This window comes from Lepidochelys kempii, chromosome 2 (genome assembly GCF_965140285.1).
Source record: "Lepidochelys kempii isolate rLepKem1 chromosome 2, rLepKem1.hap1, whole genome shotgun sequence".
NCBI classification, from domain to species: Eukaryota; Metazoa; Chordata; order Testudines; family Cheloniidae; genus Lepidochelys; species Lepidochelys kempii.
In genome coordinates this window covers 176548933-176574481 of record NC_136381.1, presented here as the reverse complement: position 1 = coordinate 176574481, position 25549 = coordinate 176548933, and the positions used below count along the sequence as shown (strand labels likewise).

At 41.3% G+C, this 25549-nt stretch overlaps 1 protein-coding gene across 5 annotated transcripts in view; it reads left to right on the top strand.

Annotated features, from left to right (window-relative positions):
- The window catches only part of HECW1 (HECT, C2 and WW domain containing E3 ubiquitin protein ligase 1), a 353214-nt gene that overhangs the window by 161184 nt on the left and 166481 nt on the right, over positions 1 to 25549 (top strand). For all 5 annotated transcript variants that reach the window (XM_073332820.1, XM_073332821.1, XM_073332823.1 and 2 more), the window contains one exon: positions 15655 to 15749. In XM_073332820.1, coding sequence (XP_073188921.1) covers positions 15655 to 15749 — 95 coding nt within the window. The remainder of the gene's footprint in view (positions 1 to 15654; positions 15750 to 25549) is intronic.

Below are 25549 nucleotides of genomic sequence, written 5' to 3'. Positions count from 1 at the left end.
CTAGACTTCTAATGAAATCAAAATTAGCTCTGATATTCCACAGTGGAGAGAGGAGGAAGTGCAATTAGCATATAAGGCCCTCACCAAGGGGCCCATGCCACCAAGTATTAATACTTGTCCCCAGCCTCTCTCCATTCACAGAGTTTTGGAACCCATGACCCTTGCCTAGTGAGTGCTACTTAGTTGATGGTGAGTCCCTCCATCATAACAAAAGGCCAAGTACAGTTCCAAGCACAGTTCCCATAATCAGGGTAATAACAATTTATTCTTCCTGCCCCAATAACAGAGACACTGGGGATCCCACAGCAGCCAAAGTGATCATTTGGGCAGCTATGGCCTCATTCTAAGCAGGGTGGGTGTGCCTATGCAAATGAGATCGTTCTTTTCCACAACTTGTCACACCTCACCACCAGATGTCAGGGTGGAGCTCATCCTGACACTGCTTACAGATGTAATGTGCTGAGAACTGCTGACCTAAGGGATCTGTGCACACATGGAGAAGAAGGAGGCCTGTGAAAGGGGTTGGCAGTGGCATGTCATGCAGAAGACCTGGGATTTGCCCACACATCCTCAGGTTACTCAGCATTTGAGTGTATGCTCCCTGGCTCCTTCGCAGGCCTTTAAATCTCTCCCCAGAAGGGGAACATTTGATTAAAAGTCCATGGGCCAAATTCCCGCTCTCATTGATGTCAGTATTACACCACAGAGTTTAGTTCTACAAGTTTAAAACTGCAGGGCCAAATTTTTATCTGGAGTAAACGAGTACAACTTCCGTGTTTACAAAGGCATTGCGCCTGTGGAGTTTCACCAGCTTGCAATCTGGCTCAGTGATTTTCTGTGGGAGCTTGTCTCTTCCTAGTGGTGTCTCCGTGCAAAAGAAGAATATAGCCTCTGGTTTTCACAAGACAAAGGAAGGGAGAGGAAAGAAGTATACCTAAGAAGCATCATTGACACTCAGTTCTTATTTAAGAACTAACAGATCTAGGTGAGCAAACACAATTAATTATGAGTGTTTCAGTGGGGGGAAAAAAGAGAATTGCTTACTACTGTATAGATTTAAAGGTCTTTTTCCCTCTGGTTAGTTAATGCTAATAGGAGTTACCCAGGTAAATCTCCAGTGTACTGAGAAGAGAATACTCCTCTAAGAATGCAGTTTTCCACTTGGTGGGTAGGAAAAGAATGAATAACTGAACTCTAGGGAATTCCTGTCATTTGATAATTACAGTGCAGAGTTACTCTTTTATTCATTGGTGCTTGTATTTAATAATGCAGTAGGTATTTAATGATGGGATTGAAATATTTCAGTTTGTTGCCATTAATAGTGGCAAAACAGCAGGACTGCAATGTGGAGAGGACCCAAAATGACCACCATATGATGCCAAAGGTGGACCAGAGGCCCGTCCATGAGACCAAAGTTCTATAGATCTCATTCTCCACTACTTTGCACCAACTTTCTGTCATGTCTCTTCCTTGCTTTCATTGGAGTTACACTGCCTTAAAACTGGAGTAACAGAGTTAATCAGACCTTAAGACTATATCTCCACCAGAAAATGTGGCAGACTTAGAGGCATTTTGAGGACTAGTTGGAAGGAACCCAGAGAAGAAAATAGAGGCTTACACCCTTCTTTTGAGCCTTAAGCATCACACTGAGGTTTGGTAATTCTCAGTACAGTCTTTCTGCCACTAACCTTTAAGACATGTACCTAGGGTATTTGCACCTGTCTTGTCTGCCAGGCCTAGTAAAGAACTTCCTTTCATTTACCTGGAGGCAGAGCCTGGAAAGCCCAGAGTCTGAAGCACCTACAATACGTATCCTCAAACTGTTGATACACAGACAATATTACCAAGTATCTAAAAGTGTATCCTAACTGCAGTCAGTGTTACTCTGCAGTGGCGGACAGTACAGTATGTTAAGGAGAGGCACAATCATCAGCCCTAATGTGATCTGCGATCATTAGTAATTTCCCATCTCCTTTGATTTGCATTACAGTATTTATAATATGACAGCAGTGAACAGTCTTTGTTGTGTGAAAACATAATGTGCACATCTCTTAATCATCCAGAATCACATTCAACTTTGATCATAACAAATAACAGCAACATAGAACAATATGATAGTGTAATGAGTAATTGGGAGAGAACTTAAGCACTTGGAGCCTACATCTACACCTATCTTGGATTCTCAGGCTACATGGTTCCAACCAGCCTTCTTCTCAAATTGACCATTCCTTTCATTGTTGTCATGGAAATATTAGACTAAAAATATCCTGAGATGTGCATCTGAGATAAGAAACGTGTGTATATTGATTCTGAAGTGTGACAAATATATATATATATATATTTTTAAAAACCCACTGTGATAGAATGAATAATAAAGCTAACCTTCTGGTATTTTTTCCTTTTCTTTTCAAGAGCAAAGAATTTCTTATTGATAATATTGACACCTTGTTGCACAAAGCTTTGATTACAAAACCCCCTTCAATGAAATGTAATATAGAATTTAGTGACTGGAACTAATCCCCAGTAGGAACTACATGTTGTATTTTTACACTACACATCATGATTACAAAACACAAGAAAATTTTTAAGTATTTTGCAGCCACCAAAGTATGGTAGGCACTTGAAAAAAAAATAAACAGACATGGCCCCTGGTCCAAAGAATTTATAATCTAATTTGAAAATTGATGTAACAAGTGACAGTAACAAACAATATGGAGGTGGTAGAGTAAGAAAGGATGAAGGGGGTCCATCATAAGGTCAGATGGTTAGTCAATTGTGGTATGTATATATCTTGAAAAGGAGACTATTAAAAACAAGTACTGACTCTCGGGGACATTTTTCTGTTCCTATCCAAAATTCATCAATCATGCCTTTTACAGTTAAATGGTCAAAGGACCAGACTAGGAGATTACAATAGGAAAGGTAGGCTTGAGTCTTGGACTACACATCTCTGGGGGAAGAGGATTAAGAACCCCCTTTAAATCCTTGCTGGGGCTGCTGGGGCTACTGGAGCCTTGGGTGGGCAGTGGTAAGCAGGTGTTGTGTACCTGCTTTTGCTCCCTCTCAGAGCAGGTGGGCAGGGAATAGGTGATGTCCTGTGTTTGTCCCCCACAATACATCAGCCAGCACAGGGGTGTCATAATTTTCTGCTGTTATAGCAGTTCCAGCAGCAAGTCGTATCTTTCCAGAACAAGAGGAAGCAAAAGGGAATTGTGACTCAAAGGTGTATCTCTGAGGCACAGGACCTCCTAGGGCTGCTCCTGAAGTGGGGCAGCTGATGAAGCCAACACTGGTCAGGGTTGTGCCTAAAGGTTGTATCTGTGTATTTTTAATTGTGGCTTTAAGCCTATTGTCGCAGCGGGAGAAACGAAGAGAGACTGCACAGTGGCTGCAGCTCTAGGCGGCGTTTAGCTTGAAGTAGGCACTATGCCTGGGGGAACTAGAGGAATGCTGATCAATAGAACAACATGCAGAGTGTCTGTGCGTGTGCGTCTGCATCTCGAGGGAGTAAAGAGAGGACAGATCTAAGGCTCTGCCTTTCCCCAACCCCTCCTTTTGAGGCTTTCTCTCTGTGTTGGCCATCTAAGGGTTTTATTTAGTTAGTTGCTTTTATTTTTACTGTCATCTGTCACTGTAGTATCTGAGAACCCACTGTAGCACCTCTGGTAGCATTCAGAGCAAAGCACAAAGCTTGGTTTTTTTTGGCAAGTGCCAAAATCTGCCCTCATTTACTACAGCGTGAGTCTGGAATGGCTGCACAGAATTACTTTGAATACAGGTTGGTTTAACTGAGAGAAACTGGCTGCAAGCCTTTACTGGAAGATTCTGAATTAATCCTTTGATACAAATTCCTGCACATGATGATGCTCAATGGAATTACTCCAGTGTAACAGGGCAGAATTTGGCCCTAATTCATTGAAATATCTTGCATTTAATTTATCTGTATATCTTTCTGGCTTCATAAATTGGATAGTCATTTCTGGTGTATTTGAAGGGATATAATCTGCTCAATTCAACAACAAAACAAAAGTAGTTTGGTGACCTTCACCTACCACTGAAACTCTTACCAATTTAATGATTTTACAATTACTGTATTTTTTTTAAAGACTGTTTTTCCGTGTTATGTGTAAGACCCACATAACCCAGGAAATTGACTAACCTAACTGCAGGAGAAATAGTGGAACTGATTACACACAAAGTGCTGTGTTAAATCAACACAATAAACAGAAATGCAATGACTTTTTCCTTTCTAAACTCTTTGTTATTGTAACTTAGGAGTTACTTGTAACAAAGTAGGCAAACAATTTCCAGACAGAAGAGTTACTTTAAATTTAATCTGCTTTAATTGTTTCATTTTGTAAGGTGCTTCGCTTCATCTGTTGTCACAAGTAGATTAAATTGGGTTTTGTTTTGTTTTATACAGTGTTTCATGGAGTTTAGGGAGTACTTAGGATCACTGTGCCAAGTTTGGGCTGGGTTTCCAGTTATTATCTAGTCAACTATCACACAATTACAAATGCTTTGACTTCATTTTTCCAGAAAATAAATTGCCTGCTCAGTGATGCTGACAGTGAGGAACTCATAGTTAAGCTGATTTACATAAGAAACATTACACGCCTATTGGCAATGGAATTTCATTAAACTTAGGATTTCAGCACAGCCCTTGTAGTTTGCTCTTTGTAATGAATTAAATGTCTCTCTCAAATTGGTGATTACTGGAAAAAAAGCCCATGAGGGCTTGTCTACATAGCAAGTTACTGCGCAGCAAGCCAGGATGTGAATCAACAGTGCACCAGTTTGCTGGGCAGTAATGTCCTGTGTGGACACTGCCACAGCACAGTGAAAGTCCTGGTGTGTGGCTTAGTGACTGCACTTTCAAGTAGTAGTATGCCAGACTGCATTCTGGGACTGTCATGCTATAGCAGTATCCACTTGGGATGTTCCTAGACAGCAGGTTGGTGCACTGTAGATTCGTACCCCGGCTTGCCAAACAGTAACTCATTGTGTAAACAAGCCCTGAGATGTTAATAACTATTAGTCCCTACCTTCCTGAACTGGATATGAACCAGCAACCTACTGCACATCCCACAATTGCATGTTACCTAACCACTCACTAACTTTTGTCATATTTCTCTCAATACGCATTCTGTAATTATCCCCACTTGAACCATTTGTCAACATTTGAGAGAAGAGAAATAATGAATCTCAATTTCCTGTTAGTACACTAAGTCTCAAAGTCATGATGATTTGTTGAAGATGCCTGATATGAGAGACAACATGATCCCGTAGATGGGGCATCAAACTGGGGTTCAGGAATGCTTGCTTTAGTTTATGGTTGGTTCTTTTATTGGTGGTAGGAAAGGAAGAGGCTTCTTGTGCATTTTCAGCTTCTCAGCATACCTGTGGAAGGGCAACAAGAGTCTAGCATTCTAATAATTTATTTATAATATTCACTAGTGCTGGGCAGGCAATAGTTTTTCTATTCTAAAAGATTTTTTGAGATTTGAAAAATTTTCTATCGCACATCATGATGAGAGGTCAAAATCTCTCAATTTCACTAAGCAATCAAAATTAAAAAAACAAATTGAACTGAGTCAATCAAAATGTTTCATAACTTCAAAATGTTTTGATTTAATTTCAGCCTTCTTAATTTAAAGTTTTTTTTATATATTTACTATACCCTAACATAAATTTCAAAATGAAAAGTCATTTTTACCTGAAAATTGAACTTTTTTTGTTTTAAAAACACCACATTTCAACCATTTCAAAACTTTTTTTTTTGCAAAACATTTTTTAAATGAGAGCTTTGTCAGAACCAACCCTTTCCCACACAGTATTGTAAAAAAAATTCCCAAATGGATATAATAATCACTCTAAAAAGAAAAGGAGTACTTGTGGCACCTTAGAGACTAACCAATTTATTTGAGCATGAGCTTTCGTGAGCTACAGCTCACTTCATCAGATGTTTACCGTGGAAACTGCAGCAGACTTTATATACACACAGAAATCATGAAACAATACCTCCTCCCACCCCACTGTCCTGCTGGTAATAGCTTATCTAAAGTGATCAACAGGTGGGCCATTTCCAGCACAAATCCAGGTTTTCTCACCCTCCACCCCCCCACACAAATTCACTCTCCTGCTGGTGCTAGCCCATCCAAAGTGACAACTCTTTACATAATCAAGTCGGGCTATTTCCTGCATAGATCAAGGTTTTCTCACATCCCCCCCACCCCCATACACACACAAACTCACTCTCCTGCTGGTAATAGCTCATCTAAACTGACCATTCTCCAGGTTTAAATCCAAGTTAAACCAGAACATCTGGGGGGGGGGGGTAGGAAAAAACAAGAGGAAACAGGCTACCTTGCATAATGACTTAGCCACTCCCAGTCTCTATTTAAGCCTAAATTAATAGTATCCAATTTGCAAATGAATTCCAATTCAGCAGTTTCTCGCTGGAGTCTGGATTTGAAGTTTTTTTGTTTTAAGATAGCGACCTTCATGTCTGTGATTGCGTGACCAGAGAGATTGAAGTGTTCTCCGACTGGTTTATGAATGTTATAATTCTTGACATCTGATTTGTGTCCATTCATTCTTTTACGTAGAGACTGTCCAGTTTGACCAATGTACATGGCAGAGGGGCATCGCCGGCACATGATGGCATAGATCACATTGGTGGATGTGCAGGTGAACGAGCCTCTGATAGTGTGGCTGATGTTATCAGGCCCTGTGATGGTGTCCCCTGAACAGACACGTGGGCACAATTGGCAACGGGCTTTGTTGCAAGGATAAGTTCCTGGGTTAGTGGTTCTGTTGTGTGGTATGTGGTTGTTGGTGAGTATTTGCTTCAGGTTGCGGGGCTGTCTGTAGGCAAGGACTGGCCTGTCTCCCAAGACCTGCGAGAGTGTTGGGTCATCCCCTAGGATAGGCTGCAGATCCCTAATAATGCGCTGGAGGGGCTCTAGCTGGGGGCTGAAGGTGACGGCCAGTGGCGTTCTGTTATTTTCTTTGTTAGGCCTGTCCTGTAGTAGGTAACTTCTGGGAACTCTTCTGGCTCTATCAATCTGCTTCCCTACTTCTGCAGGTGGGCACTGTAGTTGTAAGAAAGCTTGACAGAGATCTTGTAGGTGTTTGTCTCTGTCTGAGGGGTTGGAGCAAATGCGGTTGTATCGCAGAGCTTGGCTGTAGACGATGGATCGTGTGGTGTGGTCAGGGTGAAAGCTGGAGGCATGCAGGTAGGAATAGCGGTCAGTAGGTTTACGGCATAGGGTGGTGTCCATGCGGCCATTGTTTATTAGCACTGTAGCGTCCAGGAAGTGGATCTCCCGCGCGGACTGGACCAGGCTGAGGTTGGTGGTGGGATGGAAACCGTTGAAATCATGGTGGAACTCCTCAAGGGCCTCCCTTCCATGGGTCCAGATGATGAAGATGTCATCAATATAGCGCAAGTAGAGTAGGGGCTTTAGGGGACGAGAGCTGAGGAAGCGTTGCTCTAAATCAGCCATAAAAATGTTGGCATACTGTGGGGCCATGCGGGTACCCATAGCAGTGCCGCTGATCTGAAGGTATACATTGTCCCCAAATGCGAAACAGCTATGGGTAAGGACAAAGTCACAAAGTTCAGCCACCAGGTTAGCCGTGACATTATCGGGGATAGTGTTCCTGACGGCCTGTAGTCCATCTCCGTGTGGAATGTTGGTGCAGAGGGCTTCCACATCCACAGTATGAATCCACATTCATAAACCAGTCGGAGAACACTTCAATCTCTCTGGTCACGCAATCACAGACATGAAGGTCGCTATCTTAAAACAAAAAAACTTCAAATCCAGACTCCAGCGAGAAACTGCTGAATTGGAATTCATTTGCAAATTGGATACTATTAATTTAGGCTTAAATAGAGACTGGGAGTGGCTAAGTCATTATGCAAGGTAGCCTGTTTCCTCTTGTTTTTTCCTACCCCCCCCCCCAGATGTTCTGGTTTAACTTGGATTTAAACCTGGAGAATGGTCAGTTTAGATGAGCTATTACCAGCAGGAGAGTGAGTTTGTGTGTGTATGGGGGTGGGGGGGATGTGAGAAAACCTTGATCTATGCAGGAAATAGCCCGACTTGATTATGTAAAGAGTTGTCACTTTGGATGGGCTAGCACCAGCAGGAGAGTGAATTTGTGTGGGGGGGTGGAGGGTGAGAAAACCTGGATTTGTGCTGGAAATGGCCCACCTGTTGATCACTTTAGATAAGCTATTACCAGCAGGACAGTGGGGTGGGAGGAGGTATTGTTTCATGATTTCTGTGTGTATATAAAGTCTGCTGCAGTTTCCACGGTAAACATCTGATGAAGTGAGCTGTAGCTCACGAAAGCTCATGCTCAAATAAATTGGTTAGTCTCTAAGGTGCCACAAGTACTCCTTTTCTTTTTGCGAATACAGACTAACACGGCTGTTCCTCTGAAAATAATCACTCTGTGAATCTTAAAGACTATATCAAAATGTGTACAGAAAGAGAGAGCTACCTTTCTTGTACCATCTTAATCTGGCATTTCCTAACTTCTGAGTGCTTGACTTTGCAATCTTAATATTTTGTTAATGTGACTCTGTGTGTATGTGTGCACATGTGTGTCATTTCCTAGGTTTTTAAAAGAGAAGACTGAAATCAGAAATTCCATCATGCAGCATTATATTGACACCTGTGTGGTTCATCATCCGGGTTGGAACCTTTAGATCCAGCACATAGAACTCTGTCACTTCAGCAACTGGAGTAACTGATAGCTGATATAGATGGTTTGTTCTCTGTGGACCAGAATTAGAGGGAGATGGGAAACTTTGCCAGTAGGTTTCAAAGATATTTGCTGACAGTAGAGGAATGCCGAGACTCAGGAATCTTAGGGATCCATTACAAGCTGCTGTGGGAGTATACTCTAGTGGGTGGAGACTCTTCTGCTCATTCTATCCAAGCATGACCCATTGTGGTGTGTTCACCTCCAACCTGGCCCTGTCTCTTCCCCACACCTCATTCCTTATCCCAGCACCATTCTCCTCAGCTAACCAGTGCTAGTCTCCACTCCTCAGGCTTCTCATCCTAGTCTCTCTGCCAGCAAATACTAGTCTCTCCTTGTTCCTAGTCTTTTTGCCTAGCCAGGCCCAATTCTCTCCTCTCCTTCTTCCAATCTGTGTCTTTCCCTCACTGTATTCTCCAGTCACTCCTCCCATCCACGCTCCATGTCTTCAGTGGCTCCCAGTTCCAATCTCTCTCACTGGCCGCCTCCTCCAATCTTTCCAATCCTACTTTTCCCCCTCCAGCTCCTCATCTGAATCTCTTTGCCCAGCCAGCCCTAGTTTTGCCCTTGGTACCCCTGCTCCTCATCAGACCCTTCTCCCTTCGGATTATACCACTCTGTGGTCAAGTGTCCTTATAAATACACAATTTGGTCTCAGTTCCTTTTATTTGCTGCCTCTTTCAGGAAGGGGTATTTTGCTAACTTGATATCATAAGCATGCTTGATTACAAACAGTAGCCTGCCTTCTTCACTTTATCACTTAAACTAAAAGAAGTCAATATGAATGCAACCCCTTTTTTTTCCTAACAGGATTGCCCACGCGATAAACTCTGTTGTTGAAATTTACAGCATTTTGTCCAAAGCTGTGTCGCTTATAATTGACTTCCCTTTTGTATACATTATAATTATAATATTAAATTCCATCAAGTTCTCCATTTTACTCTTGTATCTTGTACATCATAATATCAGAGTTTGATATTAATTTAATATGATTTTTTCTTCATTAATTCACAGATGTGGGGGGGTAGGAATGGAAGTTTTTTTAGCTGTACCGGCAGCATAGTCTTGCAAAAGGCTGCAGCAACTCTCAGTTACCTGAGACTACTGAAGAACTTTAGCCATTAGCTCTTGGGTTTTTATTCTCTTAGCCCTTCGTTTTTTATCTTTTTCAAAGGCTTTGATGTCAGAGCAATTCTTAAATAGTAACAGCTCATAATTTTAGGGCCTTAGTTACTGCACAGTTCCAACTGTAATGATCACTAGCAATGACTGCTGTAATTAAAGGCCACGCTACAGTAACCTGATCAAACTATAATATCACAAGGTTGTGTACTGTACTGATTTTATAGGACTTCTACAGTGAACTGCTTTTGTGTGTCATAAAACAGTTATTTTCCTTCAGTTTTGTATCTCTGATTAGGTTCAATTCCCCCTCCCACTCCCAACATACACTTCCCAGGGACAGCCTATTTATCATCATTTTTTATATCCTTAATATTTTATGCAGGAACTCTGTCCAACAACAGCCACAACATTTCTTTTGGTAAGAGATTAAATTGTTCATCAATGCCTGGTCTTTGGATGCTGTCTTTTCTTTTTTTCTTTTTTTTTTTTTTCTTCTCTCTGTCTGTTCAGAAATGCTTAGCTCAGGCTTCTTCATGCTGCTGCTTAACTGAAACAGAAAATGCCATTGGAATAAATTGCAGTCAGATTGTTAAAGTGTCTCTTGTCTATCAAACTTCCCTATCAAGCAGGAATGAAAACACCAAATAGTAAAACACACTGAGATGCCCTGTCTCCCTGCAGAATACTGCTTCTTAGTCTTTTCTAGCAGTTGAGTTTAGGAGGTTTGGTAATCTAGCAGGGGAAACCGGATTAATTTTGGCAACATTACTTTTTATATCCAAGAGAATAAATCTGCTCTTCTAGTGGAAGTTAAGCTTCTGAAGTCAGGATGACCTTTGAGCAAGAGAAGAATAGAGGATTATAAGAATGAGTGAAATTCTGAGGGAAGAAAAAAGGCAAGCTTGACAAATAAACCTAAAGAAATGAATGAAGACAACAAGGAAAGATGATATTTTAAAGGGAAGGGACATGGGGAACAATCCTACTCTGGCAGGGTGGTGGTGATGGTGGTGGGGACTATGTGACCTGACAGATCTTTCCCATCTCTAATGTCTTGGCCTTCCCTGATACTGAAGTTGGGTTTACTGGCCTCTAATTGAAAGATTGCCTATGGATTGCCTTTTTAAAAAATCAGTGTTACATTAGCTATCCTCCAGTCATCTGGTACAGAAGCTGATTTAAGTGATAGGTTACATACCACAATTATTAGTTCTTCAATTTCATATTTGAGTTCCTTCAGAACTCTTGTGTGAATGCCATCTGGTCTGGATGACTTATTACTGTTTAATTTACCAATTTGTTTCTAAACCTTCTCCATCTGGGAGAGTTCCTCAAATTTGTCATCTAAAAAGAATGGCTCAGGTGTGGGAATCTCCCTTACATCCTTTACAGTGAAGATGGATGCAAAGAATTCATTTAGTTTCTCTGCAATGGCCTTGTCTTACTTGAGTGCTCCTTTAGCGTCTCGATCGTCCACTGGCTCCACTGATTATTTAGCAGGCTTCCTGCTTCTGAAGTACTGTACTTTTTTTTTTTTTTAAAAAATGCTGTTACTATTTGAGTCTTTGGCTAGTTGCTCTTCAAATTCTTTTTTGGCCTGCCTGATTATACTTCTACAATTCCTCTTAAGCCTGACAATGTCTCTTTAATTTTTTGACAGAATCCTCGATGTATACGATAACTGACTAAATGTAATGCTGGGTAACCAAAAGCCAGGTTCCCTGCCATGAAAGCCTGATCATAATCATACAAACTACTGGAGAAAATTATTTTTCATGAGTTTATAGAAAACATTTCTTTATTCTACCTCCTAGATGTTCCATACAAATTGTATGTAATAGTCTCCAGGGGAGAGAAAAATCAAAATTTGAATAATTTGTAGAACTGGTATCCTATTTGTATGTGTGGCAGCTCTATTGTGATATTATCAACTTTTGCTGTCTGCTTGGTAAGTAATCAGTTTTGCTGCTGAGCTGTTAAAAATCCCGTAGAGAAAATTACAAATTGATAATTCAGTCTTGATTTGCAGTTCTTTAGGGCGATACGCTCAGCCTCACTTTAACACTCTCTAATAAAAACTACTGCTCCCAAATACATAATAAGTGATAGCTCTTCAACGTGAATGATTATTTCACTGCTGTTCCAATGATCAAGAGTCAGGGATACTGTGGCTCGTCTATTAACTTTTAAAATTGTCCGACTAAAACTATGGCCTCAGTCCTGCATTCATACATGTAGTCAACTTTAAGCCCTCAGGTAATGCCTTTGAAGTCACTAAGGTACATATGTGATGTGATTGTTAATTTGAGGGAATTCTGTATGTAGTCAGGGAACAGTGTAAAGAGGGAAGGATGGTCTCCTAGCTATAGTATAGTGAGACTCAGAAGACCCTGGTAAAGATTTCAAAGTGCTTTTGGGCAGTGGTTCTCAACCAGCAGTATGTGTACCCCTGCAGGTACTCAGAGGTCTTCCAAGGGGTACATCAACTCATCTAGATAATTGTCTAGTTTTACAATAGGCGACATAAAAAGCACTAGCGAAGTCAATACAAACTAAAAGTTCATACAGACAATGACTTGTTTATACTGCTCTATATCCTATACACTGAACTGTAAGTACAATATTTATATTCCAACTGATTTTATAATTATATGGTAAAAATTAGAAAGTAAGCAATTTTTTGGAAATAGTGTGCTGTGACACTCGTGTATTTTTATATATGATTTTGTAAGCAAGTAGTTTTTAAGTGAGGTGAAACTTGGGGTTCCCAAGACACATCAGACTCCTGAAAGGGGGACAGTAGTCTGGAAAGGTTGAAAGCCACTGACTTAGGGTATGTCTAGACAGCAAGCAGGATTCTGCGGCAGCAAGCCTCAGAGCTCAGGTCTATGCTCAGGCTCACTCTACAGCACTAAAAATAGTTGTGTGGATGTTCAGGCTCGGGCTGGAACTTGGATGCTGCACCTTGGGGAAAGGAGTGCCTTCAGAGCTGGAGAGCCAGCTCAAGCCTAAATATCTACACTGCCATTTTGAATGCCGTAGCACAGTCTGTAGACCCAAACTCTGAGACTCGCTGCCGTGGAATCCTCCTTGCTGTGTAGATGTATCTTAAGTGACTTAGGAACCTAAATCCCACTGACTTTTCAATGAGACTTATGGTCTTAAGTGCCTAAGTCACTTTTGAAAGTGGGATATTTTAGGCTCCTGAACAATTCAGGTGCTTTTGAAAATTTTACTCCTAATTTATTTTTCTGGCTGCACCACAGTCTTTCTGTAGATCAGGCAAGTTAGTTAGGCCTAAATTTTCAAAAGTGTCTTCTGCTTTTGGTGTCTCGATTATTTTGGTGCCCAGCTTAAAATACTTAGGACCTGATTTTCAGAGACGCCGAGCAACCACAGCTCACAATGTAGTGATCTGTGGCCAGAGTGTCAACTGTTAGCGTGTCTTGTCTTTTGTCGCAACTGTATTGCTTTTAACCATTTGGCTACTGGCATATGCTCTGCCTTGGTAGCACTAAAACATTGTCATTTAGGTATTATTTATTTAGATGGGCATTATGTATGTAGTGCTCATATCTGTGGAGCATATCTTAAAGGAGCATTTCTGAGTTCCATAGTGGCCCACAGGTGGCAGCCGTTGCTGGCAGCAAGACAGTTAAATGAGAAGGTATCAACTGTCTGGTGCAGAACTGGAATTCCATTTTGGCCCATGTACCTGTGTGCTAGACAGCAGTGACACAATTAAATGATGTTTGTTGCATGAGATGTTTCTAGGGCCTTTGAATGCACATCTATGGTAGAACAATTTCTCTTTGTTCAGGTGAGAAACTGTAATGCTTTGAAAGTGGGTGTCATCTCTATTATAATCACTGCAATCTAAGCATGAAAAAGTCTGCACTCAGAGCATACACAGCTCCTGACAACTTCAGTGAGGGTCCTGTATACAGAGATGGCAGAATTTGACCCAGAAGTGTGTAAGGTGTTGTACAGAACAAATAGAAAAAAGGTCTGTTTCCCAAAGAGTTTGCAATATAAAGGCCTGATTCTGCAAATACTTGCTACCAAGCACAGTGCTTGCTAATCTGAGCTGTGCTATTGATTTCAAAAGTACTGTTCATGGCAGTAAGCACAATGCCTGGTGGTAAGTGCTTGCCGGATTGGGCCAAACAGTCGGAGAAGAAATGAGGTATGATAGGGTTTAAGCAGCAGGTTTATTTTGTTCCCACTTTGGCACCTTGCAGTGTGGTAAAAACTGTGTACTTATATGGTCCTCATTACTATTGTATCTGAGCACCTAACGCTGCAACTGCAATTGTAGAAAGGACTGTGTTAAGTAACTGTTGGAAAAAAGATATTAAGAAAAACCGATCCTGAAAAGCCCATTCCACTACATTATGGGGTTGCTGAAGGGCAGCGGATAACTATAGTATTGTCCAGTGAAAATGTATTTGTAAGGTGTTCATATTGGTATCTATCTGGGGTCCAGTGCAAGACAAGAAAATTCAGCCATCCTTTGGGCTCCAGGATGACTGGAAGGTACCATTTTTTTCTTGTAATAGATCATGTGATGGATCATACAGCAACCATTAAAAGAGTAGCTGATTTCTTTTCTTTTCTTCCATGTCTTGATTCAGTAGTCGAGATGGGCTTCTTTTAATTTGTACATTCAGCTGAGAGACAACAAAAATGGAAAGAGTACACTGCTAATCCCTAGAAGCTTATCATCTTGCTAATGTTCCTGCCAGTCATAGGCGCCAACTTTCTAATGTGCCTGGAGGTGCTCCCTCATGGCCCTACCCAAGGCCCCACCCCACCCCCACTCTGCCTCTTCCTGCTCAGTTCCGCCCCCTTCCCTGAGCATGCTCTGCCCTCTCCCTTCCCCCCCAGCACCTCCTGCGCACCACAGAACAGCTGATCCGCAGTGTGCAAGAGGAACTGTGATGGAGGGGAAGGTGCTGATCGGCGGGGCCACTGGTGGGCAGGAGACACTGCGGGGAGGGGGAGGCACTGATAGTGGGCTGCCAGTGGGTGCTCAGCACCCACTGGTTTTTTTCCGTGGATGCTCTGGCCCTGGAACACCCATGGAGTCAGCGCCTATGCGGCCAGTACTAGCAAAGCTCCTAAGAGTCTGATCCAAAGCCCATTGAAATCAATAGAAATAGACTAAGAAAAGATATGGCTTAGCACTGTTTGTTTGTAAAAAATGCTTTAATATAAGAATTGTTATACCAGGTCAGACCAGTCATCTGTCTAATCCAGTGACATATCTCTGACAAGGGCCAGAACCAGCCTGCTTCAGAGAAATCTCATAATGTGCAAATATGGAAAAACCTGCCCACAAGTGAAGTTTCTCCCTGACCTCACCAATTAATAGTTGGCTTATCCCCTGAATCATGAGGGGTTTATCCCTATGTTTTTAGCCTGAGGAAATCCTTATCACATTTTGCAGATTTTAGACATAGTTTTACAGAACTGGTAATTACTGCTCAGAAGAGGTTGATGATTAATCTTTCTCATATAACATAGGGACCAAATAACTTTTATATCTCATGCAAGACAACATGGGAAACCAGCATTTGAGGCTATCTGCAGTATCCTAACCTGACCATCAGATGGAGACAAATGGCTTCAGTTTTCAGTTCATCTGCCCATTAGCCTTCATGAGCAGACATGATGCGTCCCAAGTGTAACATATTATAAAACTTCTTCTTCCTGGTAACATTTCTAATGTAAAATCATTTTCTATTTTAGCTGAAACAAAGATCTGCTTCAAATATTACCATGGAGTGAGTGGAGCACTACGTGCTACGACCCCCAGTGTCACAGTGAAAAACAGTTCTGCTCCCGTAAGTTACTCCAGCCTTTCCTGCTTCTCTATTATCCTTTCCAGCTACTGTTGTGCAATTTATTGCTTTCCTTGCCTGTCCTTTGTGTTTTTGTGTTAATTTTGATTATGACTTTCTGCTCTTAAATTCTCTGGAATATACTAAAGGGATATCAATCAATAGAGGGATAGTCCCCGAGGAACTGGAATGTCAGCTATGTAACACTCTGTTTGTAAGAGTTAGTAACAGTCAGAAAATGCAGTACTTCCCTCCTGACTGACTTTATGCTACAGATTTAAAGAAACAGCACACATCCTTACACATCATGAAGTTTCTTCTTTTAAATGTAATTATAGATTTTTTTTAAAAAAAAACATGTTCTGTCTTTTTTTAAATACCAGAGGCTACCCCCTGTGTTCTAAATGAGGGATGTCAACCTTTTCCCATCCCAGTCACAAAAACATCTACTTCAGTTTTCTACCATCACCCTATGCCCCAGAATCATTTGTGTTCATATCCCAGGATCCTTTGCAGGCTTCGAGTGAAAAAGACCAACAAGTTGTAACACATCATCAGGTCTTACATTCTTATCTGTTTGTTGTAGGGTATGTGACACAATAACGCATAATATGTTCAAAACATAATAATGGAATAGAATAGCTTAATACTAAGTAGGAGAAAGCAAGTTGGATATTGGTAACCTCAACAGACTTACCATATTGATGCACCCAAATAAAGAGAGAAAAGCATGAGAAAAATGTAATGTGTAGATTCCCCATTACCTATGAACCTCATATCTCCAGTCACTGCTGAAACCACCACTGTCAGCTCAAACTTTAACCCCATCCCCTGAGTCTTAAATGCCTTTGAATTGGCTGTAGCTGCAGCTGAAGCTGGAAACTCAAAGAAACCAGCTGTTTGAACTGAAAACACACATAGACCTTTCTAGTGCAAGTTAACAGACCAGAAAGCTCATTCAGTCTGGAAAGGGTTGGGTTTTTTTGTTTTGTTTGTTTTTTTAATTTTAAACTAATAGGTTTCTCAGAGTTGTGAAAGAAGTTACAATGAGGAGTGGGAGGGATAGCTCAGTGGTTTGAGCATTGGCCTGCTTAAACCCAGCGTTGTGAGTTCAATCCTTGAGGGGGCCATTTAGGGATCTGGAGCAAAAATTGGGGATTGGTCCTGCTTTGAGCAGGGGGTTGGACTAGATGATCGCCTGAGGTCCCTTCCAATCCTGATATTCTGTGATTTGTAGATCTGTGATTTGTATTAGGGGAGTAGCTCCTACTGTCCATGCCATGCTGGAGTCACAATTTGAGCAAGAGGGCCCTGCGTGGCCAAGTGAGGATTGTGACTGTCTAGTCTCCTATGTAGTCTGATTGAAGCTCACCAGACTACTTATACAAGCAAAGACCGATGGGCAGGGCCCTTCAGCTTGACCAATGAATTAAATTCAGCAGACCAGATTCACCGGTCTGATCCAGTTGCTTTGCGCTGTTCCAATGTCACAAAGCAGCCAATAAACCAGGCCACAATGCAAGTGAAGGCCCCAATTCTCCTACTGTAGCATGAATGCAGACTTTCTGCCCCCATGGGATAGCTAATAGGATCACAGTCTAAGACTTGTACTCATGTTCTGTTTTGCTTGTGATTTCTGTTCCTGAAGTCCCTGCTCAAGAAATATTCCCTTTGAAGTCATTAAGAGTCTTACCAGCAGTGTAAGGGCTAGACCCCTAGTCTAGTGTGAGAAACAATCCTTCAGCGGAGAAGATTGTCTACCTTTATAGGTAAAATAGATACTAGAGATAGAGTTCTGTGAAATTCTGCCTTCTTTGAAGTCAATGGGAGTTTTGCCATTGATTTCAATGGAGTCACAATTTCACCCTTAGTCTCTGGAGCTCAGCAGGATCCTAGTGTGTCATTGGAGGCTGCTTATTTTAGATTAATAGACTTTTAAAATTTGGCACAGCTTGAAAAGAAGATCACACAAGAGTATATGACCATCTAAAAGCATTTGGATACAAGTTTCCTTCTGGATACAGTATTTACAACTAGCATACTCGCATGCTGACTATCCCAAGTAGATTGTCTTAGAGCCGTCCCTGTGGCATTCAGTACAAATGCTGCTGACAGAGTATTTAACCAAAAGTTTTAAAAAAATGTCTGATCCCCAAAAAGGAAGCTACTGCTATGCTAGTTGAACATCATTACTTCACATGTCCATTGACTGTACTTTAGACTTGGTGACTTTTCATATTTTTATACTGTGTATGTTTTGTTACCTTTGAACTTATCACCTCACACTCCAACCCAGTTATTGTATTTTTCCTCTGCTGATTCAAATGCCCTGCAGTTCATTTGCCAATTAAAAGTCCTCCCAGGGTGTATCTCCTGTGAATCACCATGATGAATCGGAATATCTAGAATCTGAAAGCTATATCTTTCGCCCAATTCACACACAGTGCAAGCTCTACACATGGATTTAGGGCAGCATGAAGACCCCAGTTAGCTGTTTCAGCTTTGATCTGTATAGCTAAACATTTATGCCATGCTCATTATAATAGTATGTGTGAGTTACACTCAGTAGAATAGAACAACTTGGTGATATCTGTAATATTCAGTTTGTTGCTGCTGCTGTTTTTTAGTGATAATGCTGTGGCTGTACATTTGTCTTTACATCAGGTACCATACTGGAAAAATGGACATTTGTTCTGTCAGTTAATTTTTGCTCTGCTCAGTGATTTAAATAATCATTTTATTTTAAAAAAAAAGCCACTTAAGAGCAGTTATTTCTAGCAGCAGGAAAGCTGCATCAGGCTAGCGGCAAAGGCTGAGAATGTGACAATGATTTAACCTAACTATGGGGCTAGCTCCTTTTGCATTAAAATAAACAGGCACCACAATGAACAGCATACTACACAAAAAGGGAAATCCTTTGCCCTAAGAGTTCACAGTCTGAAGACACAGATCGGATACATCACAATTAAAGAAAAAGTGGTGTATGGATGTATAACCTCAGGATGAATCCCCTCCTCCCCCCCCTTAAACTGGTAGAATTCATTAGGTACATACTAGATATATAGAAACGCTGTTGATCTAACCTCTAGAGCTTTAGTGCCACAGTTATGCATAGACACCTCATGGCATTAGTCAAACACACTTAGCACCGGGGCAGAGCCGTATAAACTGGAGCTAACTGTTGGGAGAGACCTTCTGAATGTTGTGCTGGTACAGAATTGCTGCCTCAGCTCTCTTTCCCACGGCGGGGATTACCGTTTGATAAGTTAACTGCCATTTGATGGTGACTGATATTTCTTGCTGTAAATATTTGCATTATTTGCTGTCATGCTGAGTGTGGGCTGTTGATGAACACTAGATAATGAACCGTCCTGTTTCATTTCTTTGTGTGCTTTGGAAGACTAAGCTCTAAACCAAGTCTTTATGATAAAGTGAGTTTGCGTATATGAAGGGACAAGTTTCTCATTCTTTCCCTTGTTTCATACGCCATTTAAACACTCTGGTTTGCTTTTCATTCTTTTTACTTCATGTCTTATTGTATAAGATGTGGGTTCCCTGAATAATAAAAATAATTAATAATACTTACCTCTTCTACAGTACTTTTCAAAGTACTTTACAAAGGACAATCAGTATCATTTTACAGATGGGGAAACTGAGGCAAAGAGAAAGGGAAGTGACTTTGGAACACAGGTTTAAAATTCAAAATGACCGTGCCAAATTGGAAAGTTGGACTGAATTGAACAAGATGAAACTCAATAAAGACAAGTGTGAAGTACTTCATTTAGGAAGAAAAAATCAAATGCACAGCTACAAAGTGGGGAATAACTGGCTAGGTGGTAGTACTGCTGAAAAGGATCTGGGGGTTATAATGGATCACAAATTGAATATGAGTCGTCAATATGAAGAAGCTACAAAAAAGGCTGGTGTAATTTACTCAGGTATTAGAAAAGAAAAGGGAAATTAAAGGAAAAAATAATTAGAGCTAAAAATGCTTAGTTGGCTGGAAGGGTAAGTGGTTTCAGCAGTCAGATACAAAATGGCACTTATAGGGATGCAGCAGCTTGTCAGTCCAAAATTTAAAAGGCCAGCAGGCAGAAAAATATGCTGTGAATAGTTTCTATAAGAGGGTGAGCTCCCACATTGGGAAGTTTAAAGGTAAGACAATTAGTTCTTAAGAAAGGGGCTGAATTTCCTTTTTTCTAAGGCTTGGAAAACTGAGTGGAAGAAGTTCCCATGATCTCAAAGCCGCAGTCTGGTGTGTTGAAGTAGTCATGCGTTTTTGTTTTCCTTTGATATTGTCTTTCTTTAACAATAGTCGCAATGCCTTTATAGACCTCAGCTGCCTCATGTGTTTACAGTTTGCCTCTACTGCATTGTAACACCATAAAATGGTACAACATAAAAATGCGTGCCTCTGGAGTTAAAGTAGTGACTAAACTGATTGTAGAATTACTTTAGAGGGTTTTTTGTTTTGTTTTATTTTTAAGGCTCTGTGTCAAAGGTTTTCTGAAAGTGCACAAAGAAGAATACAGGCAGGCATCTCAAAAATGGTTTATGATGTCTGGAATTAAGAAGGTGTAAAATAACTTCATAGTAAACTGATCTGAAGTAAAAGAAAGAAGTACAGTAGGACTTGACTAGGCAACACTTACTACTTAAGTTAGGGAACACTTACTCAGTCACATGAGTAGTCCCATAATGGTTTTGCAGTTGAGCCATTGGTGTAATGTAATTACACTTTGTAGTTATGCTTTTCTATATTCTAGTTACCACTGATTCCTATAACCTGAAGGTTAACTCCATGTCCTTATTACTTATTATTATCATCTTGGTAATAGATGAATGTTTTAGAATGCAGATACATAAAGAACAGTGTATTGACACCATAATCACTCTATCAGATCGTGTACCTTCCATTTATATGGATTGGTGGAATCAAATGGCATAACCAGAGTGTAACTGCAATGTAACTATAGTCACTTCATTATTAATAATAACCTTGTTTCCTTTTCTGTGCATTTCCCATATTTTAAATGCGGGAAGAGATTTTGCTTAAAGGTTAAGAAAACTAGTTTCTGTGGTGTTTGTCCTTTTTGTTTGTTTTCACAGATATTACCAGTTCCAGCAGTATTTTGGTCCTAATTCAGCAAAGCACCTAAATACCAATTGACTTCTATGGAAAGCATAAGGAATATCTCTCAAATTGATAGAATCTTTCAAAAAAGAAGAAAATTAGTTAGTGAGATCACTTACTAATGTAGCACTGTATCTAGCTGTCCGTAGCACTGATATACAGTAAATTTAAAATGCATCGACAGATAAAGTGACAGGTATACCCAGTTCTGATTGATCTTATTTTCTTTTTGGCCAGTTCAATTCCATGTGGCCCAAACGCCTGCCGCTGTCACATTGTGTTATCATACAGTCATACCACTTAAAAGAAGCATGTATGTATGTTTTAATACAGAGCTGTCTTGAACTGATGGAATGGAAATACAAAAAGTACCCTCTTTCTGCACCAGCAGTAGTTTCCTTAGTGACAGTTTAGGAAAATGTAGACATAGAGCTGCCTCTGTGGTTTTTTATTGTTCTAAACTAAGTGCAATATGCCTCTGATTTGCAAACTAAAAAGTCACCAAATATTTTGCTACACTGAGTAACTTCCTGATCTGCCTGTATGACTTTTGTAGAAAAAAAGTCCCAAATTTCAAACTTGAGTACCTAAGGTTAGGTGCTAAGAAAGAAAAGGAGTACTTGTGGCACCTTAGAGACTAACCAATTTATTTGAGCATGAGCTTTCGTGAGCTACAGCTCACTTCATCGGATGCATGCCGTGGAAACTGCAGCAGACTTTATTTATATACAGAGAATATGAAAAAATACCTCCTCCCACCCCACTGTCCTGCTGGTAATAGCTTATCTAAAGTGATCATCAGGTGGGCCATTTCCAGCACAAATCCAGGTTTTCTCACCCTCCACCCCCCCACACAAATTCACTCTCCTGCTGGTGATAGCCCATCCAAAGTGACAACTCTTTACACAATGTGCATGATAATAAAGTTGGGCCATTTCCTGCACAAATCCAGGTTCTCTCACCCCCTCACCCCCCTCCCAAAAACCACACACACAAACTCACTATCCTGCTGGTAATAGCTCATCCAAAGTGACCATTCTCCCTACAATGTGCATAATTAAGGTGGGCCATTTCCAGCACAAATCCAGGTTTTCTCATATCCCCCCCACCCCCATACACACACAAACTCACTCTCCTGCTGGTAATAGCTCATCCAAACTGACCACTCTCCAAGTTTAAATCCAAGTTAAACCAGAACATCTGGGGGTGGGGGGTAGGAAAAAACAAGAGGAAATAGGCTACCTTGCATAATGACTTAGCCACTCCCAGTCTCTATTTAAGCCTAAATTAATAGTATCCAATTTGCAAATGAATTCCAATTCAGCAGTTTCTCGCTGGAGTCTGGATTTGAAGTTTTTTTGTTTTAAGATAGCGATTTGTGTGGGGGGGTGGAGGGTGAGAAAACCTGGATTTGTGCTGGAAATGGCCCACCTGATGATCACTTTAGATAAGCTATTACCAGCAGGACAGTGGGGTGGGAGGAGGTATTTTTTCATATTCTCTGTGTATAAATAAAGTCTGCTGCAGTTTCCACGGCATGCATCCGATGAAGTGAGCTGTAGCTCACGAAAGCTCATGCTCAAATAAATTGGTTAGTCTCTAAGGTGCCACAAGTACTCCTTTTCTTTTTGCGAATACAGACTAACACGGCTGTTACTCTGAAACGTGCTAAGAAAGGGTAATCAAGCTCCTAAATATAGATTTAGATGTCTTACCATCTACATTTGGGCCCAGTAACAATTTGTGTTTATATCACATGACATCTGAGGAACTCAAAGTATTCTACAAACCTTAACTAAACTTCAAACCATGTACAGGAAATAAATCTAGTCTGAATTGGGTTTGGCTGTGGTTTTAGATTTTTGATGTATTTTACTTTAGGTAAATGCTAAATACCATCCTGTACTCCTAACACACTAAACCACTTGAGTATTTTGTGTGTCTTTTTGAAGACTGCATATCTGGGAAGTATTGTATGTGTGTAGTACTTAGGCATCTTTAGTTAAACACTCTGTTTCATCAGGATGGCATGACACATTATTTCTCTATCGTGATTTATTTTCAGTGGTGCCCTGAGGAAGACTGATTAGATCGCTCTGAAACAATTGGCACAGAGCATTTGTGTCAAGAGGCAACTTTATTAATGCAGATGATGCGCTGAATGCCAATGCCTTTTTGGGTCCTGGGATGGATTCTGGGTAATATATTAGGGAACAAAAGAATTAGCGTGACACATCAGATGTGTCTCTGGCTAAGTACCGGCTACATGCAGAAAAGAAAAGCCTTTTGCCCAAGAAAATAGGACAGTTGGTATGCATAGAGTATTTAGTGTACTAAAAATCAGTGGAACATAATTAATTTGAAATGGAAGCTCTGGAAATGGAAGACTTCCACCAATCCCTTAGAATTGTTGTTCTAACACAGGTTCCACTTGATTGTGCTTAAGCACCTGAAAACATCATAATCTGTTTTTGTGATGAGGACTACAAACCCCACACTGGAGAAGAAGGGGTTAAGGGCCTGGGTGTCCCTGCCCTGCCACATCTGCAAAGCCTGCACAAGCTGGATGCAGATTTTAAAAAAGGGAAACAGAGCAGCTCAGACGGTATCAGACAGTGGAGGGGAACAATTTTGTGCAAGAGCACAAGTTGAACAGAGCAAGTGGGGGCCCCTCACTACCCCTTCCACCTGCAGTCCCCTGCCCCCTCCTGGCATTCCTGCTGGGGAAATGGGATTGGGGTGCAGGGGCTTTCCCGCACCCCCCGTCCAGCACTCCTGCTGGGGAGTGAAAGTCAGGGTAGAGGGGCTTGCAGGAGCGACTGGCGGGTGGGGCCCCACAATTGGCCAGGGCCCCTGGCCATGGACCTTGTCCCAGTGGCTAATCTGCCACTGCTTTCGAAGGTCAGAAACTTTAAGTTTGTGTTCAGTTCTTTATTTTATCCTGCTGCAAGAGGGAACACTGGTAGGAAGTGATCCAGGGAGGCACCTGCATAACACCCCAAGGACTGATCTTAGCTTGCTTACCTCTGGGCACTGGATCAGAGCCTGGTGAACAGGGTGGGCCGGGGCTCCCTTACCAAACCCCTAAAGAGGGGACAATGGCAGAAGGCTGTCCCTTGTGGGGACCCTTGTTAGGGAAGATCCGGAAAGTGTAAGGGTCCAGACCCCAACACCCTGATCCAAGGGAGGATCCCTGAAGTGATTCTTGCTTACTTCTGAGGGTTTCCACATCATTAGACTCTTTTTGTGTATCCCGAAAGGAGTGCACTTCAACGTGTAACCTGGCCAAATGGCTGAGTCGCTAAAAGGACAGACCTCACACAGTGGGTCTATACTGAGACAGGGGAACACCCAAGAGGAAGACAACCTTCCACACCCTGGCCTGACCATTAAATGGCACTGCTGACAAGTATTCCCCTTCACAGGCATAGGTGCTGGAGCGAGGGGTGCTGCAGCACCCACTGGCTTGAAGTGGTTTCCATCATATACAGGGTTTACAGTTTGGTTCAATGGCTCTCAGCACCCTCACTAAACAAATTGTTCCAACATCCCTTTTCACAGAGGTGTATTTAGTACCTCATCCCCTGCCATGGAGATAATTGCAAAAGAATGAATGAATAAGTAAGGAGATCAAATAGGAAAGCTTCTCTGTGCTAAATTATTAGATCAAATAATTCTGCAAACATTAACTTATCTAACCAATTCGTCTTATGTGAGACTTAACTTGCAGCTGTTCAGGTCAGGCAAGTGCAGCTGACCAGGTCACACAAAAGACAGTTTTTGGATCACATTTTAGCCTCAGACCGTTCGCACAGCTCCCAGGAATGGGCATCTGCAGGAGCTGATAGCAAAACTATTGAACAACTGCTCTATCCCGCCAACCCCACTGTCCTGATTGGCCTAAAGATCAGTCACACCATTTCAGAGCTCCCCTTCATTGTAATAAGGGCTCTCCATGTGCCCTCAGATTTTGCTCAATAAGAATACTGGGTACGTAAACACTGCGGGGGCTGGATCTTCAGGTGAAATTAATTGAGTTAATCCAGTTTACATCTGCTGAGGATCTGGAACTATATTTAGTTCAACATGACAGTGATTTTAAAGTGATTTAGTTGGCGGTGTCACAATGCAGCACTGATTTGACATAAACAAATAGAAGAACAAAAATGTGAGGGAGAAAGTGGAACGGTTTTGCCAGTGGCACCAAGGAGTTCATTACACAAACCATTTATTTGTTAATGGGTTGCACTCATGTATAATATTTCTCAGCCACTGTTTTCCAAATGTCTTCTCTTATGGTGACATAACAGTCACACTAATAGTCTGCACTTCATATTATTGCCTGCTGTAGTTTAGCAAATTATATAATGATATGTGACTGAGCAACACACTGCGCTAGTATAATCATCTTTGCATCAGTATGTACTGTGAACCGGATTCTAATCTGCATTACACGACTGTAAATAAGGCATAAATCCCTTGACTTTCATGGAGTTACTCCGAAATTACACCAGTCTTACAGATCAGAATCTGGCCCAGCACATTCTTGCATGTTAGATCCATGGGTGGAATTCTGCCTGTGGTGACACCAGTGCAAAGCAGGAACATCTTTGAGATTATACATTATAACTGAGGGCTGATATTTGACCCTCTAATGGAGGTGAAGGAA